At 37.6% G+C, this 17,807-nt stretch overlaps 1 protein-coding gene across 3 annotated transcripts in view; it reads left to right on the top strand.

Moving 5' to 3' along the window:
* Positions 1-17,807, top strand: part of LOC109062711 (F-box/WD repeat-containing protein 7) — a 158,262-nt gene that overhangs the window by 124,775 nt on the left and 15,680 nt on the right. For 2 of the 3 annotated variants that reach the window (XM_042716248.1, XM_042716249.1), the window contains 6 exons: positions 9,425-9,492; positions 11,636-11,774; positions 14,093-14,227; positions 15,835-15,958; positions 16,079-16,215; positions 17,364-17,477. In XM_042716248.1, the coding sequence (XP_042572182.1) occupies positions 9,425-9,492; positions 11,636-11,774; positions 14,093-14,227; positions 15,835-15,958; positions 16,079-16,215; positions 17,364-17,477 (717 nt within the window). Of the gene's footprint in view, positions 1-5,039; positions 5,307-9,424; positions 9,493-11,635; positions 11,775-14,092; positions 14,228-15,834; positions 15,959-16,078; positions 16,216-17,363; positions 17,478-17,807 lie in introns of those variants that run through there. The other variant, XM_042716250.1, reaches the window with a different exon arrangement.

Below are 17,807 nucleotides of genomic sequence, written 5' to 3'. Positions count from 1 at the left end.
CCAAGTTTTTGTGGAATCTTGATCTCCAATGTCGCAAGTTCAAATGATCTTTTATTTTAAGAATGAGTGATGATGGTCTTCAAATGTCCTCTCTGTCATTATTTTTAATACACATTCTGCACCATGTGATCATGACAAACATTTTTTTCGGATGCTAATTTTTGTTTAACAGTAAATAAATAAATAATAGTGTATGCCAAACTATCCAATAAGGATTTCTTTTCTAAGAATGTCATTATTCTTCAGTCCCCCACCATTATGGTGTAAAGAGTGACTTTATGCTCACAAAATTAATTAAATTTTATAGATCCAGGTTTAAAAAAAGGGAGCATTATGGTATTGGACTCTTCATCCACTAGCTGTTTTAGCATCCACAAATTTTCACAAGCTGTTCTTCTGTTTGCAGCATCATCTTGGCATTTTTCCTGCTTGATTTGTGACAGTGTCTTAAGGAATTAACATTTTCTTGGAACTTGCATTGCTGCATCGCTATAACAATTTAACATTGTTGTGGGCCATCTATCATATGTCTGGCAGGTCTTGTTGCCTTAAGCATATCTATATCATTCTAAAATTCATGAAATTTCACAGTCTCTTCAAAACACACGGGCAGGACCTTCTCACATGCCACACATTCCTATCCGCTGTGTAAAGTTTAGGAGGGTTTTTGTCTGAGGAGAGAGTGCTTTATACACCAAACTCCCAGTGACCCCCCCCCCCCCCCCCCCCCCCCCCCCCAACATACATACACGCTCCAGTTTGTTTAGGGGTTGCCATAGTGATGTTCTAACAGTCGAGATGAGTCATCATCACACCTGTGTTTTTAGAAGAATGGACCATTATCGCACCGGAATTGAACACTGGAAGTGCTTGTCGAAACAGTGTATTGATTCTTCCGGTTATGTTTACTTTTCAGTGTGCTGTAATCACCTAGTTGATTAAAAGCCTGTTAAAATGAGCATCTGTCTGATGATTTCAAAATCTGGACATTTTCTATTATTTAAGATTAATTAGCCAAAATGTTCAACATTTGTTAAATTTCTTTAAAGAAACGTCCGCGCATTTATACATCTATTTTAATACTGCTCTTGTGAAAATTAACCATGGTATGTGTAGCAAAACTGTGGCGATACAAATGGAAATCAGTACATGAAAGAGAAAAAAAAAGGTTTTTGTAAGGGTGTTTATCAGTCAAATTAATTTTAAAAAAATGTAAATGGGTATGAAATATGATAAGTAAGAGAAAAACATTGTTAATGAGAAGACAAACTTGACTGCAGCAGGTTAGTTGGGAAATCAGTTTATTTATTCAGAATGCACATTTGAAAGGGAAATGTGTTAATAGGAACATTTCAGCAGGATGAGACGTAGGCTTAAAAACATCCTCCGTTTCGAAATGCATACTTCATGCGAACTTGCTCCAGCGTAATATTTTAGAAGTACCTTAATTCATCCCACACATCTCATCTGTGTTGTCAGGAAATCTTGAAAACTGAGGCAGTGTGTCTTTGTTTAGAATTAAAACAGCAACAATTCCTGCTGGCCCAAGACTTGAACTTACAACCCTTGGATTGAAAGTCCAACACACTAACCATTAGGCCATGACTTCCCCCGGAAAGAGAGGATTCTCCCATTAGTTTTGATTGCATTGCGATGAGTTTGATAAAGGTCTGTTCCAACCAAAAAACAGTGTTTGCAATTGGTGAAGGACAGAGACAAGTGTTTCTCAAAGAAATATCCCAAGTTTACGTCAGTACAATTTCTCGCCATTTCATACAGGCCTTGTTGCGAATGTTATTGGCGTAACGGCTCCTTATAGCTGCTCACTTGCTCTCCAGTTTCATTGGCTTCAGGACAAAGATTCATTGGAACCTGTGTAAGATGAAGAGTTTTTCCTAGCAATTCATCACCAAATTGCTTGGAAACTTTTGACAGGTGCAATTTTGTCTCTAACGCTTGGTCGCAGTAACTCAGTATGGTCCTATCCCTGCAGAATACAGTATCGCTGCAGCTGAAAAGATTAATTTCAGATTTATTTATATTTTTAAGTGCAAAGAGAACAATCTAAGGAACCTGTGCCAGCAAGTCAAAACCCACAAGTGTTGTTTTCCAGTACTTACATTCTTAAGCATTTTCTCACTGCTCGCAATGCTGAGCAACCGCACACACTGTAAACACATTTTATTAATACAATTTCATATGCCTGCACTTTCATTATCAGGTTGAGGCAACTCTTATACCCTAAATGGATTTCTCTGAGAATCAGTCTTACTCGAAGGAGCAGATTAGAACGTTGATTCAAACGTGGTTGCTAGAACTGCTAACTTAACTAACAACTTGGTTACTTGCAGCCTTAAAGTAGTTTGGTGTTGTTTGTTATTACACCTAGCCTCTGGTGGTCAATAGGAGGTGTTTGATGCCATGCTGATTGTTTCACAAGTAGATGCCCTATTAATCCTGTTCTGTTTCCTTTCTAATGAATGTCAAGCAAATGGCAGAGATCACATTTGCTTCCTTGATACATTCCCACTTTTAATTTGCCTTGATTAGGCTTTAATGAGCATTGTAACACCAACCACAACCCCTTGAGGTTTGTTTACTCTTGCTTTGTCACACTTGCCAGTTTGTTTGATCTAAACCCATTTTGGTAAAGTGTAATGGAAAGGTTGGGTTTGAAGCATGGCAACTTCTGTCTGGTTGATCATGGCTGTTCTGTGCTTATAGAGAGATAGCATAGCTTGTTACCTCTGAGCAAAAGCAATGACACAGAAACTTGGGGTGTTTTTGTGTTGTAAAGCTTCAGTGACTGTTTGTATAATATGATTAATAATTTAAATTATTTTACGATCTCCTTGTTATGTTTCTGGACGTTGATCGTGTTACTTACATTGTTGTCTATGGGAGGGTCAGAGAGCTCTGAGAATGCATCAAAAATATCTTAATTTGTGTTCCGAAGATGAACAGAGGTCTTATGGGTTTGGAACGAAATGAGGGTGAGTAATAAATGACAAAATGTTCATTTTGGGATGGAGTAACCCTTTAATACATTTGAAACAAGTTATATAAACAAAGTCAAATCTGAATTTGTGTCATGAAAGTATAGTTATGAGTGTTAAAGGACACAATTTAAAATATCATGATGACCCCCTTTTCTTAAAAAGGCAGTCAGGGTGGTTCAGTATAGACATCAGGTGTCTGTGGGACATGTCCCGACTTGTTCAGTGAGTCACAGGAACAACACAAAATGACGAGCAGTCACCTCCTTATGTGACCTCCTTTATCTTAAGTAGGATTTTTTCAAAGTGATCATGAAATGTTGTGAGTAAACAAGAGAGCGCCACAGGCAGGTATCTGGGAACCTTTTTTGTCACTTGGTGTTAGTAGTCAAACAGAATTGTTGGTAACACTGCAGCAAGTTCCCATTAGTTAATGTTGCTTATAGTTATAGTTAATGAGCAATACATTGGTTACAGTATTGATCTTTGTGAATGTAAGCTAACAGGTTAAAATACTGCCATTCATTGTTAATTCATGTTACCTCAGGTCCATTAAATATTAACAGATACCACTTTTGATTTTAATAATGTATTGGTAAATGCTGAAATTAACATTGACTAAGAATATTAAATGCTGTAGAGGTATTTTTCATTGTTAGTAACTAATGTAGTGGAACCGTATTGTAAAGGGTTACAGAATTTTCTTCTAGTTTACTGCTTGTTTTCAACAGTTATCTCAGTGTAATTGCATGACTTATTTGTTCTGGTTGTGGTTTTACTCCACTGCTCACTAAATAGCACAGTATTTCAGTATATATATATTACTTTAAATATATATTTTTTTTATTTTTATTTTACACAACCCTTATATGCCTGTCTATGCTTGGGCGATCTTTAATCATGCAGTCCACACAAAAAAAAAACACCTCGAGTGCCAAATACCACCTGCTCAGTCTGATGGAAATAACACGGGGAGGGGCCGGCAATCGTCTTCAGCAGCTATGGGGCGGGCTTAGGAATCACAACAAGTGGAAGGCGTGCACCACCCGGTTTCGGTTGAATATAATCTCAGGCTCTTCCACTTTCGTCCTCTGGCTTCATGCACAGCCCTGTTCACTGAGCTGCACCATTCACTTCCTCATCTGCAGAAAACCTGTCATCTGATCCCTTTGTGTGCTGAATCCCCATGAGAGCCAGCAATTCATTTCTGTCCGTTTTTGCTTTGTTAATATTGTAACACAATTATTGCAGGGCTCCCTGGAATACTTGATTCAGATTTATCAGTCGCAGAATTCAGAGGTCAAATATTCTGAATAATGACAGTTGTCTAGGTCTAGGACAACGCTGTGTAACTGACCTGCTCAAGTCTGTTTCCTACATGGCAGTGCTTGTGTTCTGTCTCACCGCTGTCTCTACAAGTAAGCTAATAAATTAATTTCAACTCAAATCAATATTTTATGTCCATTTATTTCAGCAGCCGTGTAATAAGCAGGATAGTTTACCATCAGTCAGTCATTATTACAAAATAAACACCGCGTTCATAAAGATTAATAGCTGAGATTTTTTTCTTCCTTCAAAACTCTAGTCTCTTGTCTTCTCATGCAATGAATTAATTTCATGTCTGTATTTATAAACTATATATATATTTATATATCTATATTTATATATAAATGTGTGTGTATATATGTATGTGATTGTGTGTGTGTGTGTATATATGTATGTATGTGATTGTGTATGTGTGTATATATAAATACTTTTGTGTGTGTGTGTGTGTGTGTGTGTGTTCAAAAGATTTCTAGATTTATTTCACAAAATCTTGAGTACTGTACTATATAGAAGCATAATATAAAATAATATTATATGACTCCAGTCCCTACTAATAGAAAGAAATAGAAAGTCCGGGTTTTTGTGCTGTGTTGTCAGGAAGAGGGGGAGGCCATCAAAACTCCACTCCCTCCCTCTCCCTCTCTCCCCCCACCTCTCTCTCTCCCTCTCTCTCCCTCTCTCTCTCTCTCTCTCTCTTCATCTCTCCTCCCCTCCCGCTCTCTCCTTCTGTTCGCTCAGTCAGTCCGCTCAAAGGACGGTCAATGAGACAGACGGGCGAGTCGTTGATTTCTTCTGTTCGGCTTCATATGCATCCGTCCGTGCATGATTATGTCCCTGTCGGATCTATCCGGGATTAATAGAGCTCTTATCACGCAGATATATTTCCATAAATTCTTCTTCGACTCTCAGTGAATCACAGCCGGATTTATCGCCATCAACATCACCATGGGTTTCTACGGCACTTTAAAGATGATCTTCTATAAAGTGAGTACACGCCGTTATTCGTGTTGGGCGCACTGCGGCTTTTATATCCATACTTCCATCCGCCTTCTCTCGGGGGGCTCGCTTTAATACCCCATCAGCCCTGACGCCACGCGACAGGAACGCTCACATTATAAATTAAAGAAGTGGTGTACACTGCAAGCGCGCGATGTGTAATATTCAAATACGATGCGCGCGAGTGTAATGTACACATCTTGGTTGGTTGATTATTATGCCAGCGTTCGGGTTTGTCGCGTCGCGCTCTGAACGCGTACACGATCTCAGTGCACGTCTTTAAGGGTGCGTCGGTGAAATATGCGACTGTTCTTATATACGGCCACTGCGGAAAAATCTCCAGCTGACATAGAGAAGCGCCTTTCGCAATATTCATTCACGTGAACCTGCTTTGAGTCTTCTTGACAAGAACCTCTTATGTAGAAAAGGATGTGATGCGCTTAAATATGGAACGGGTTTGGAGAACAGAGGCTCCATCTCTATTTCTCTACCATCTGCCCATCCTTACACACACACACACTTACACACACACACACACTGCACCTGCGATCCCTACATCATACATATCTATCCATCTCCATGCATCCCACCATCACTGCATAAATCCTAGTCTTGTGTACTTGTATAGATGATGTATTTGATCTTATAAGAGTTAACTGCTTGACTCTTATTTGATGGTTCAAATTTGATACTCCTCTTACTGCACCATTCAAAGTAAACCTGTTGGTAATATTAATTTGTGCTTTACCGTCATGTAGGCTGGTGTAGAGCAGAAACACTGTTCTGTCTCACTGTTATTGTGGTCATGTTAACGTGGAACGTACAATCATGAATGTCCTATAGCTTCAGTGTTGTGATGATGTGAATGATTTTGTAATTATTTAGAGTCGTGTCTGTATGGTAAAGCATCAGTTTCTGTGCTGTGTATATTCTCCACTGCTTGGCGGCATCAGACCACAGTGTGGGTTACTGTGTCATTGCATTTGACGGAGGAAACGGAGCCACATCTGTCCCGAAACTCACACTTTATGATTGTAAATTTGAGTGAAATGAACATTTAAAGCGGAGAGCTTATCAGAAGCTCACAGTCACTGCAGTTTTCAGGGTGTCCTCTGATCAGAACAACATCGAGTGAAGTACAGTGACGTTGACGGATGCTCCAGGCAATCTCGTTAATTGTTTGCTTATAAAACGAAGCTCGTTAAGGATGTTTTATGTTCTTAGATGGACAAAATGTGAAAATGGATCATGTGATTTTATCCCTAACCTTCATGATACTCAAGTTTTGACTTTTAGTAATTCGTGACTGCTGTATTTGTATTCGACTGGGTTGTATTTGTGAAGCACAGCACTCTTGCATAGTCTAAATATGTAGTCATTACCAATCTAAGAAGCTTCTGAAATACATAGCAAGTTTATTCATTCATTCATAAATCACAGGATTTATTCACTAAAAAAGGTTATTTGCCAAGACTGCACCGGTTTCCATGAACACAGGGATTCCTGTTAACCACAGACCAAGCCATTTCTGCACTGTGGTGTCAGACATGGAGAATGATTACACAGTGACTCATCTAAAATCAGATGGCTCTTGCTGTGAACCCAAGAGAGAAGCGACAGTCTAATCCACTCAGTGAAATGAATGTATAACTAAGCAAACGAATGCTTTTACTTCGTCAAGCTATTTTGTGTTAAGTGCTCTTTACCAAGTAGGCTAGACAGGTTTAGCTATTAGCAGTGATTAGCACGTGTGGCTTTGCCTGCGTGTTTTGTTACACATTCTCGCGGAGTAATGTGAGAGAGTCTCAATGCTCTCGAACACACACAGCTACAGGCATACACTTTCATGCATCTTCAGTGTCATGCCATCTTTTTACTATCTTATCTTCATTCATAGGTATTTATTTATGCACGCACGCACGCCCTGCCTGTCCTATCTGTTGGACTACCCTTGCAGTGAGATCACTGGCTGAGCAATCAGCTGCAGTTCGGTCTAAACTATTCTGTAAAACAAACTTGATTTGGAGGGGGTTAATAAATAAATGGGACTATGTTCTGAAAAAGACTAGACTGTATACATTGAATCAGATTTGGTCTTGTTTCCGCAATTTATGGATGTTTCTGTTGTACTTAATCTGGGGTTTGGCTGTTTTTTCTTCTCTCCGGCCCTCATTTACTGTGAATCTCACAGAGTGTGGTCCCTTCAGAAATCCATACAGAGCTTCATTATTAGACACACCTTTCAGCTCGACCTCACTTAAGTGTATCAAACACCTGGCCCCTCTGACATTAGATCAATTGCAGCAAATGATCATGCGAATGTTTCATTGGTTTCATTTGAATATCAAGACCAATGAAAGTCATTTTTACTGTAGGCCAAAACTCTAAATTGGCCACAAAAAGGTCAACCGTGAACACATTTACATGCATAATTTTAACCCGGCAATCTGTATAGTCATCTTAATTTCATGAAATGTCATGAATGCTTTAAGAAAAACTAGAAATGCATTAATATTAAAATTGTCACTGATAGTGATACATCAGTGTTTTTTTATTTTTTATTATGGCATAAATTAAAATTGAAAATAAAATGAAAAAAATCCTCTTGCTCATATAAAAATAAAATACTATGGAGTCAGTGTTTCGAAATGCTACAGGTGAATTTAGGCATCACATCATGCAAGAATATGAAAATACAGTAAAAAGAAAAGTAATGTTGAAAAATATTACAATTTAAAGTAACGTGTCTCATGTTTTTTAATGTAATTTATTATTGTAATGGCAAAGCTGAATTTTCAGCAGTCTTCAGTGTCACTGTCACAGTGTCATCAATGTTGAAAACCTTTTTTTTTTTCAAAATGTTTCAAAAGTAAAGCATTTATTTTAAATTTATATTTTTTTTTTGTAACAATATAAGTCTTTACTGACACTTCTTATCAACGTAATGCAATATTGCTGATTATGTATATATTAAATATAAATAAATATATCAATATAAATATTATGTTTGTAATATAATAATGTTCTTTTAACTCAGATGTACTCTTTAAACACTGTATTCTGCTGTTTATTCAGTGTCCTTACTCGGTTTTAGAGACTTTTTGATATGAAATTTTTTAGTAAATAGTTACTATTATATAGTACTAATAACTGTAAGTACTGAATGTTCCTTACAAGCACAATGTCATTGTAATTTGAATATAATTTCAGACCTGTTAATTACCATGATGCATTGAACTGCATTGTAAACAGTACGGGCATAATTCAGTAGTGAAAGTCTTTACTCATCACTCTTAATTTGTGCTTACACACTTAATGACTCACAAACACTTGGCAGGGCACAATGATTCATAACTCTGAGTCTATCACTGAGCTCCTCCTGAAAGTGAACTACACAGATTCACTGGCAGCCCTGTCCCCTCCTAAAATAGTTTTATTCAAATGTGCTTTAGGACCTCATTGTGTTGAGGACACTGAACCCTTGTTTTTCCAGAGTAGATGCTCCGTAGCCAGGCACCAACTATGCAGCAAAACCAGGGCCATTTCAGCCTGTGCGGGGGGTGGGTGACATAGAAAGAGACAGTGAAGCATAGGGTGGCTCTTTTTTCTCCTCTATGCCCATATAAATTTAGACTGTTGTGAAAGCACAGTGCCTGTCACGCCCACACAGATGTGTGTTTGTGTGTATGTGCTCCCCTTTCCAACTCCTATGAGGGGTGTGTGTTTACAACATACACCTCTTTGAAGACTCACATGACAAGCGTTAGCATCAGCTGTCAGACTTTATCTTTTCTGTGCCATGTCACTATAAAGTGGACATGACCTTCCTTTCTTTGGCCTACATTTGGTGGTGAGAGAACTAGCACAATACCCAACACACACTCTAGTACAATACTCACTCGCTCAGTCACCTCTTAACATAGGAAAGATACAGGTGGATCAGTAATAGGTGGTTTTAAACGGGCTGAGGAATGTTTTAGAAATGTTTCTTGGACATCCACCCTCTCTTTACTGTAAAATTGCTTTGCTGGTTGTTCCTGCTGTCATTATTGTTATGACCTGTCTGAACCCAAACTAACCAGAACCCTCCCTGCTCTTTGTTGCAGATGAAGAGGAAGTTGGACCATGGCCCCGAGGTTCGACCTTTCCCTTCAGGAAAAAAGCCCTGTCCAAGGTAACCCTTTTGCCACCTTACCTGAAACCAGCAAAATATTTTAGCCTGTGTTCCATAAAATTGTATTGGGCACATCTACCTTGTAAACCAGTAACAGTTGTATGAGAGATATCCCTCTTTATGGATTTTCCCTAATTTCTATTATTATTATATTAAAATTGTATTTTATTTATTAAATTAAATGTAGTAATAATAATAATTAAAAAAAAAAATACCAGGATGCATTAAATTGATTACAAGTGAAATTTCTGTTACAAAAGAAAAAAATCACAGGGGGAAAAAATGTATGTTGATTTCTATAAAAACAAGTAGCACAAACTTTTTTCCAGTATTTAATATATTGCACCAAATCAGCAATATGTAATGGCTGCTTCAGCTTTTACATCACAGGAATAAATTATTTTCTTTAAATACATTAAAACAGTAAATTGTTAAATTGTAATATTTCACTTATTACTGTTTTTGAGTGTATTTTTGATCAAATAAATACAGCCTTGTTGAGCATGAGAGATTTTTTTTTTTTCCACAAATTTTTTTTTTATTGATCCCAAACTTTGGAAGAGTAGTGTATATTTATTTGTAATGTTTGATAATCCCCCATTAGCCTGGTTTCCATCCATATTTTTTTAAGATATCACCAAAAAATGCTGGATGGAAACGCTAAGATGCTATTAAAAAGTGAGGTGGGGGAAGTTATGAAAAAAGTAACACATGAGCATAAACTGTCAAAAACACATTTTAAATAAATTCCTGCATTTAAAGATGTCATGTGACTAGAATAATTTGCTCAGATGTTTGGCTTCAATCCCCACTCCCACTTAGATCACAAACAAGCACAATGTCCATCAGATTTTTTTGTCTGCATGCTCTTAACCACAAGCATTTCTAGTTTTGCTTCCACGGAACTCATGGGATTTAAAATGTAGCTTTATTCATACATTTTTACTTCTCCACCTAAATTAAATTCACAAATTTGATGGAAACATTTGTAACAATTATGATCATATTGTCTTTTGTTACCTTGCAAGAAGTAATATATACATCAGGAAATGCAAATCTAGCTTATTTTGGACCTGTTAATAGTTCAGAAATGACACACTGTCACTCTGAAACCCCTTAAACATGAAATCGCCATCTGAGAGGTTCCTTAGTCGGCAAACCCAAGCTCAACAGCCAGCTCTGACGAGTATTCATGCTTTATTCTGAAGACGCAGGTGTTCTCGTGATTCATATTAGAACAGTACACGACCATCCAGGCGGCAGTTGCGCACTGAGTAATTGAAGCATCTTGGCATCTTGGTCTCAAATCCCATTAAATATGAATCCATTATGAAACGGACCTCACTACGTGCTCGTCTGCACTCCTCCCTCTCTCCTTCTCATCCGGGCATTTCTTGCACCGGAGAAGGTATCCGTAGATAAGCAGAATGCAAGGAAAGAGTGCTGAATGGTCTTTTTGGTGTTAGTGCATGGCCCCAGAGACACAGAAGTGCTGTGAGAACTGCTGACATGGGACGACTCTCTGTGTCCCTTACTCACCACAAGTGGAAAAGGAAATGTGCTTCAGTTCTTAATAGTTTGCATACATTAAATGCTTTTGAGCATGTTTTAGATGGTCTTTAAAAAAAAGTGTAAGAAGTAAACAGAAACGGGTTTCATGAATGAAACAAGGATGAAGATAAACATCTGAATGAATGGGTTTGGAACAGGTGGCTGAATAAAATCATGCTGCCTGATTGAGTTCTGAGGCTGAAGTAAATGGTCATGTTGTCTAATGTTGGACCACAACAGCGGCTCAAGTGGACTGTACAGTAGTGCTCATCTGGCACAGATTCAGTCTAACTCACCACTTTGGTTTTGGCAGTAATTCTCAAACTATTGTTCTGAAATAAATCCTCAGATTTCCATAGCAGCTTCATCCACAGAACAGTTTTGTTTTGATTTCTTCCATAAACTACAGGCTTGTACCATATTCTACCACAATACAGATGTCTTCTGTCACCAGAATATGCCCTTAGAATATTTTTGCTAAAAATGTTTTCATTTAATGTGTTTGAAATCGTATGTTGTCTCTTTCCCTCTCTTGACGTCTAATTAGTTTTCCTCTGTTCTCCCCCTTGTGTCCCTTACCCTCACTGAACAGTCCCACAGGACTGCCGTACCCAGCCACCCCCACCACGTTTAGGGACATTCGAGCAGTCAATGGGCAGGGTCAGCAGAGACGACGTATCCCATCCATCCAGCCCCCTACAGGCCTGCAGGAGTGGCTCCGCACCTTTCAGGTGAGTTCAGCCAAACTATTTGATTCGGTTTGTGACAAGACTTTCCAAGACTTTTTTTTTTTTTTTTTTATTTAGCCTAACTGTAGACTGTTTGTGGTTATCAGTGAATATTATATAAAGTTCACCAAGCATTAATATAGAATTTAAATCACAGATGTGCATATATTGGCTATTGCACAGCAGCAGTCAGAACAAACTGTAAAATCAGATTGTTTGCACTTATAATGAGCCTTTATTACAGTTACTAGAGAGTCCCGTGTGTCACACGCAGGGGAAACAAGAGTAAGCAGGATATTGTGGCCATGAATTGAGAATTTGTTTCCATTACTTATCTCATCGTTCCTCATTTGCATGTCTTCTTAACTTTAGCTGTAGTCTGGTTTTAATGTATTACATACTTTTGTTACGAAGATTTTAGGTGAATTTAAACTTGATATTTAAACACATGTGGCCATTATGCCACAAGTTTGGAACTGTTTAGATCTTCATATCATCATGTCATATCCCTCATACTAGAATAACAATTCAAGCGTCAACAGAAAGCAGAGGCTCCTCCTCAGTCGCTGTTTGCTCTGCCTTGCAGATAATTACAGGCCTGATCAGTCCTTGGGCTTAACCAAGCTGCACTGGCATGAAAACGCAGATACCTGTGTTGACTGAAAGGATGAAGAAGCTTTCATCTAATGAGTAAAGTTTCGCCCAAGATATGTTCTTGCTTTTTCTGAAATAATTTTGAGTGTTATGCTAGATTTCCGTTTACTCAAAAGATCCTTTAATAAAAGTGTGCACATAATCCTTTATGACGTCAAAGGCGAGTTAGATGCTGTCTCAGGACAGAATCAATAGTCAGGTACAACATCCTTTCAGTAGTGGTCTGTCTACACCATTGCGCAATGGGTTCAGAAACTGTTTTGCTTGTTTGCTCAGTCAGTGCTTGATGAGTTGCTTGTTTCTGTCCCGAGTTATAGTAAGGCTTATTTCAGGAGGTGCAAATGACACGGCATGTCCCTATGAGTCAGCAGCTTCTCTGCTTCAGTATCGCTTATGTGATTCACATTAAATGTCTCATTTCTGCATTCTACAGTGGAAGCCTGTGTGGTGATATATCTTAGTGGCAGTTCTGTGTGTTCAGGGTTGAAGTCTGGCATTAGATTGCAACCTTGTCATTTTGTATACATGGAGATCTGGCAACGAATGTTAAATATGTGATTTCGGAAAAGATAAACAACCTTAATGTCTTGGAACTGTCTACAATTAATATTTTTGTCTCTAGTTTTGCTTGGGGATGGAAAAAAAGCATATGCATATTTTGATATTCTGATTAATAGAAACTATTTTTGAATAATAGAAAGAAGAACAGTATTTCTTAGACTAAAAATAGATTTTTTTAATAGAATTTTTTTATAATGTTTTCCAAACCTTTAAATGGCAATGTATAAAATGTAATAATACTTATTATTATTATTATTATTATTATTATTATTATTATTATTATTATTATTATTATTATTATTATTAAACTTGCTTTAATTGTCTAAACGTGCACTTTGTAAGTGCATTATCTATTAAATTATTTTATAATAAATAATTATCAAGTAATCACAAATGACAATATCTTTGAAAAGTAATGGAAATTCAGCCTGTGTGTATCTTTTGCTTAGTTTAATTTGTTGGCTTCAATTAAAGAATCGACAGAATTGAACATTTCAATCTGATTTCCCTCAACTGTATGATGTTGTCTTATTATTTTGAGCTGTTAAAAGAGGAAGTTATGCTTGCATAAACACATATAGACATAAACCAGCCTGTGACAACAACGCCGAGTTCCCCCAGCTGAAGCGTTTCAGCAGTAAATTACGGGTGATTTGCCTCCCCGTAGTCCTCTTCTGAACATCCCTCTTCCATCATAAACATCCCTGAGCAATCCTCCTCTCTCATTTGATGCGCTTCAGAGCGGAATGACTTTGGCACAATCTCTCCGGTGCAGCGCGTCCTCACTGAGAGCGAATTAAGTTCTGAGCACCATGAGATCAGCGAAACATTTTATTCAACTGGATGAAGTTGACCGCAGCTTAATTTTAGGAGAACGAACCCTGGGAAGTTTCCAGCAGCCCCAAGACATGAAGTCTGATCCATTTGACTTACGAGAACTTTCATGGTTACGCTCATGCCAGAAAGTGCTGCTGTATAGCCAGCGAAAAAGCATCGCCAGTCCTAATTAAAATGTAAATCTAAAACTCTAAATGGAAATGGATGGCTCTTGGATGTGCACATTCTTTACGTGTTCTTGGTGACATATGTGCTGATGTGTGTTACAGAGCTGGAGTGGCCCAGAGAAGCTGCTAGCGCTGGATGAGTTGATTGACAGCTGTGAGCCCACGCAGGTGAAACACATGATGCAGGTGATCGAACCACAGTTTCAGAGAGACTTCATCTCACTCCTGCCCAGAGAGGTAAAACCACTCACACAGTCATCTTAATATTCATAAACTTCATCAAAAACACTCTTTTACCCAGAAGTTAATTAAAACAAAACACTGATTAAACACTGATTATATATCAACGTTTAGATGCTACTAACATAGCAAACTTAGGAAAGTAGTTTAAAGTAGAAGTTGAATAGACGTTGCATAGTCAATCAGATTAGATATGGCTAGATTAAGACAAATTTGTATCCAGTGGAGTGTAGCAGTCAGGTTCCAGAAGTAAAAATCCTGTTAATAATCTTAATAGAGGAACTGATGTTTAATGATAACTTGCGAACCGCTAAATCCATACGTACTCTGAGTGAAGAGGTTGTTAAAGAATGCTTTTTTTTTTTTTTTGAAGCCATCAACCTGCATAATATCAAGGTTTTTTTTTTTTTTTTTTAAATAATCATGTCTAACTACTTTACCCATAATTCTACAAAGAATTTATGAAAAGCATAAGAACTGCGACAAGATAATCACACCAAAAGAACACTTTAGTGCCCAATCATTTGTGTATAGATACCACCCCCCCCCCCCCCCACACACACACACACTCAAAATCAGTAATGTTGTGATTCACCTTGCAGCTCATTGGTTGGTTCATGGCTTATATCTCTTTAGTAAATAAAAATGGAAAATGAAAAGGAAAAATACTTCTGGAACCAAGGCAGCTGAAAAAAAAATGGAATATCCATCAGACACACTCTCATGGCAGTTTCGTTTTGGTAAAAAGTTTTCACTGATTTGTATGTTTATACTGTTTGCTAATTTGCATGTATAATATCTCATTAATAGGTTAGGTTTAGTAATGGAACTTCATTCGTATTTACTTTATAAAACTCGTACATTTCACTATGAAAGCCCAGATCTTGAAAAGGACCTTTTCATTTCTCTTCATTTTAATTTTAACACAGTCTTGCACTTTATGGCTCTGATATTTGACAGGGTGGTTTTAGAGCACAGTAATTGCTGGAGTTCATTTGACAGGCATGTCCTCTCTTACACCTCTTCAGAGAGATGTTACAACTCTCTCAGCTGCTATTCAGGAATATAGAGAGGAAACTCCTCCATCCCCTTCCCTTTCTCTGCTTTATTCTTTCTTTAACATCAGCCCTCTCTGCCTTTCATCCTCTCTTCTTCCTGTCACGGTTTCAGCTTGCCTTTCTTGTTCTCCATCACCTGTCATCTTGTCTCTCTCTTTCCTGGCTCTCCTCCCCGTCAGGTTGTTTTTCTTCTTTGTCAGTGCAGTAGTATTCAGGGTGTGTCTGTCTGCCTGATTGAAGCAGATTGTGGAAAAAGCTCCTCTAGGCTAATACTGTACACACTGTGGAATCTCAGGCTGCAACCTTCATGTTAGATTGCATAAGGAATGGTGGAACTGTTTGGACATGCTCTGTCTTCACTGAGGTCTTTGCCAATTGCAGCACTCTTGAAAATGGGAGAACAGAACAAAATCGGTTGTTCTTTATCACTCTACTTGTAATCAAGTGAAGACCTTAAATTAATATGGTTAATTGGTCTAAATTATCACATCATAGCCTACTTTTTTCTCCTGATGTCTGACTCTGTCTGTCTGTCTTGTGTTGTAGTTGGCCTTACACGTGTTGTCATTTCTGGAGCCAAAGGATCTGCTTCAGGCAGCTCAGACGTGTCGTTACTGGCGCATTCTAGCAGAAGACAACCTGCTCTGGAGGGAAAAATGCAAAGAAGATGGTGATTTTTACTGCTTTTCACAAACTCTGTGACTTAACCACATGTATATTGTTAATATATGGTTATATATCATGCACTGAATCAGTAGTGTCACCAACATAGAAAACATCTGTTTTGCAGGTATTGACGAACCCTTGCACATAAAGAGAAGGAAGGTTATCAAGCCAGGGTTCACACACAGTCCCTGGAAGAGTGCCTACATAAGACAACACAGAATAGACACCAACTGGAGGAGAGGAGACCTCAAATCACCTAAGGTAGCATGTTGTTCACTTCTTATTCTCACTCTTAATTCACCGGTACATTCCCTGGTAGTGTCCTACAAAGTGGTCTTCTCAAGATATTCACCCATTTTAAATGAGATTCCCAATGTTGATGCCCAGTCTGAAAGGCACAGCAAATAGTGAAAACATTGATACATCACAGGAAGTATGTATTAATATCCAGGGAAAAAATAAATATAGAATCTAATCTTTATTTTATAAATATGTGATTTTAAATGTATATACAGTGCCATTCAATAGTTTGGGGTCAGTGAGATTGTTTTCTTCCATTTTATATTTTTATTTTATTTATTTTGATCAAGTGACAGTACAGATGTGTAATGAAATCCTGTTCTTTCTATTAATCAACAAATCATGAAAAAATAATCCACAAAAATATTAAGTAGCACAGCTGTTTTCACAATTCATAATAATAATATTTCTTAAGCACAAATCAGAATATTAGAATATGTTCATGTGAAGTCTAATATGGCTGCTAAAAATACAGCTTTGCCATCACAGAAATAAATTACATCTAAAATTATATTAAAATGGGAAACGATTATTTAAATCTCTTGTATTTCACAATATTACTGTTTTTACTGTATTTGTGATCAAATCCATTTTTCCTAAATCCCATTTTCCTAGTTCTTTGTTACTATAAGGCATCATATTAAATCACTTTACTCACTTGGGCAGAATTGGTGCTTAAAACTGATTTATATTGCTTTTTATATTCTTTATCTAATTTGGAATTCCTTTTGAGAGACACCCATTAGCCTGTCACCTGGGGCACGAGTTTGGAACAGAAATGTTTAACAAATTGTCTGCACCAGCCTGTAAAGAACTACTTAAAAGCCCTCTTGAAGGCACATTTAGGTGCCAAAAAATAGGACTCTTCAGTTACCCATGTACACATGCTTCAGCTGCACCAGACCAACTGGCAACAGCAGTGGTTTACCTGACTCTTTTGTTGCCATGGTGACCATGATCCTGTCGGTTCTTGCTCATGTTATTGAAAGCTGCTGTGTCATTTGCCACATCAGCAGCATCATATCGTTCTCGCACATCACTGAAACACTAGCATTTCGTGTCATTTTGAAATTACTCCTCTTTCTCTCTTGGCTTTCCTCTATTTTCAGGTGTTGAAAGGCCATGACGACCATGTCATCACCTGTCTCCAGTTCTGTGGAAACCGCATAGTGAGCGGCTCAGATGACAACACACTCAAAGTATGGTCTGCTGTTACTGGGAAGGTGAGTTTTTTTATTTTTATTTTTTTATTTGAAGGACCTTATAGAGGTCATTATATATTGATATTATATATCAATATATAATGACATAGATAATATATAAATAATATATAATAGATTAAAGAAAATATTCTGTTGAATATCTGCTGTAAGAATTGTAATTACAGCAGATGATTCTGCTTAAAATGAGGCCAAACACAATAATCAAATACTATATCTTTTTGGGGCACACTTAGATACTAACACTGTTATTATCAGTTAAAATAATTGCCTTTAATCCCACTATCTGTATCAAAGATGATAACTTAATTTTCCTAATTATGACTGAATAAT

Source organism: Cyprinus carpio, chromosome B1 (assembly GCF_018340385.1).
Source record: "Cyprinus carpio isolate SPL01 chromosome B1, ASM1834038v1, whole genome shotgun sequence".
Taxonomy (NCBI): Eukaryota; Metazoa; Chordata; class Actinopteri; order Cypriniformes; family Cyprinidae; genus Cyprinus; species Cyprinus carpio.
The sequence above is the reverse complement of the archived record's forward strand: the minus strand, read 5'-3'. Positions and strand labels throughout refer to the sequence as shown.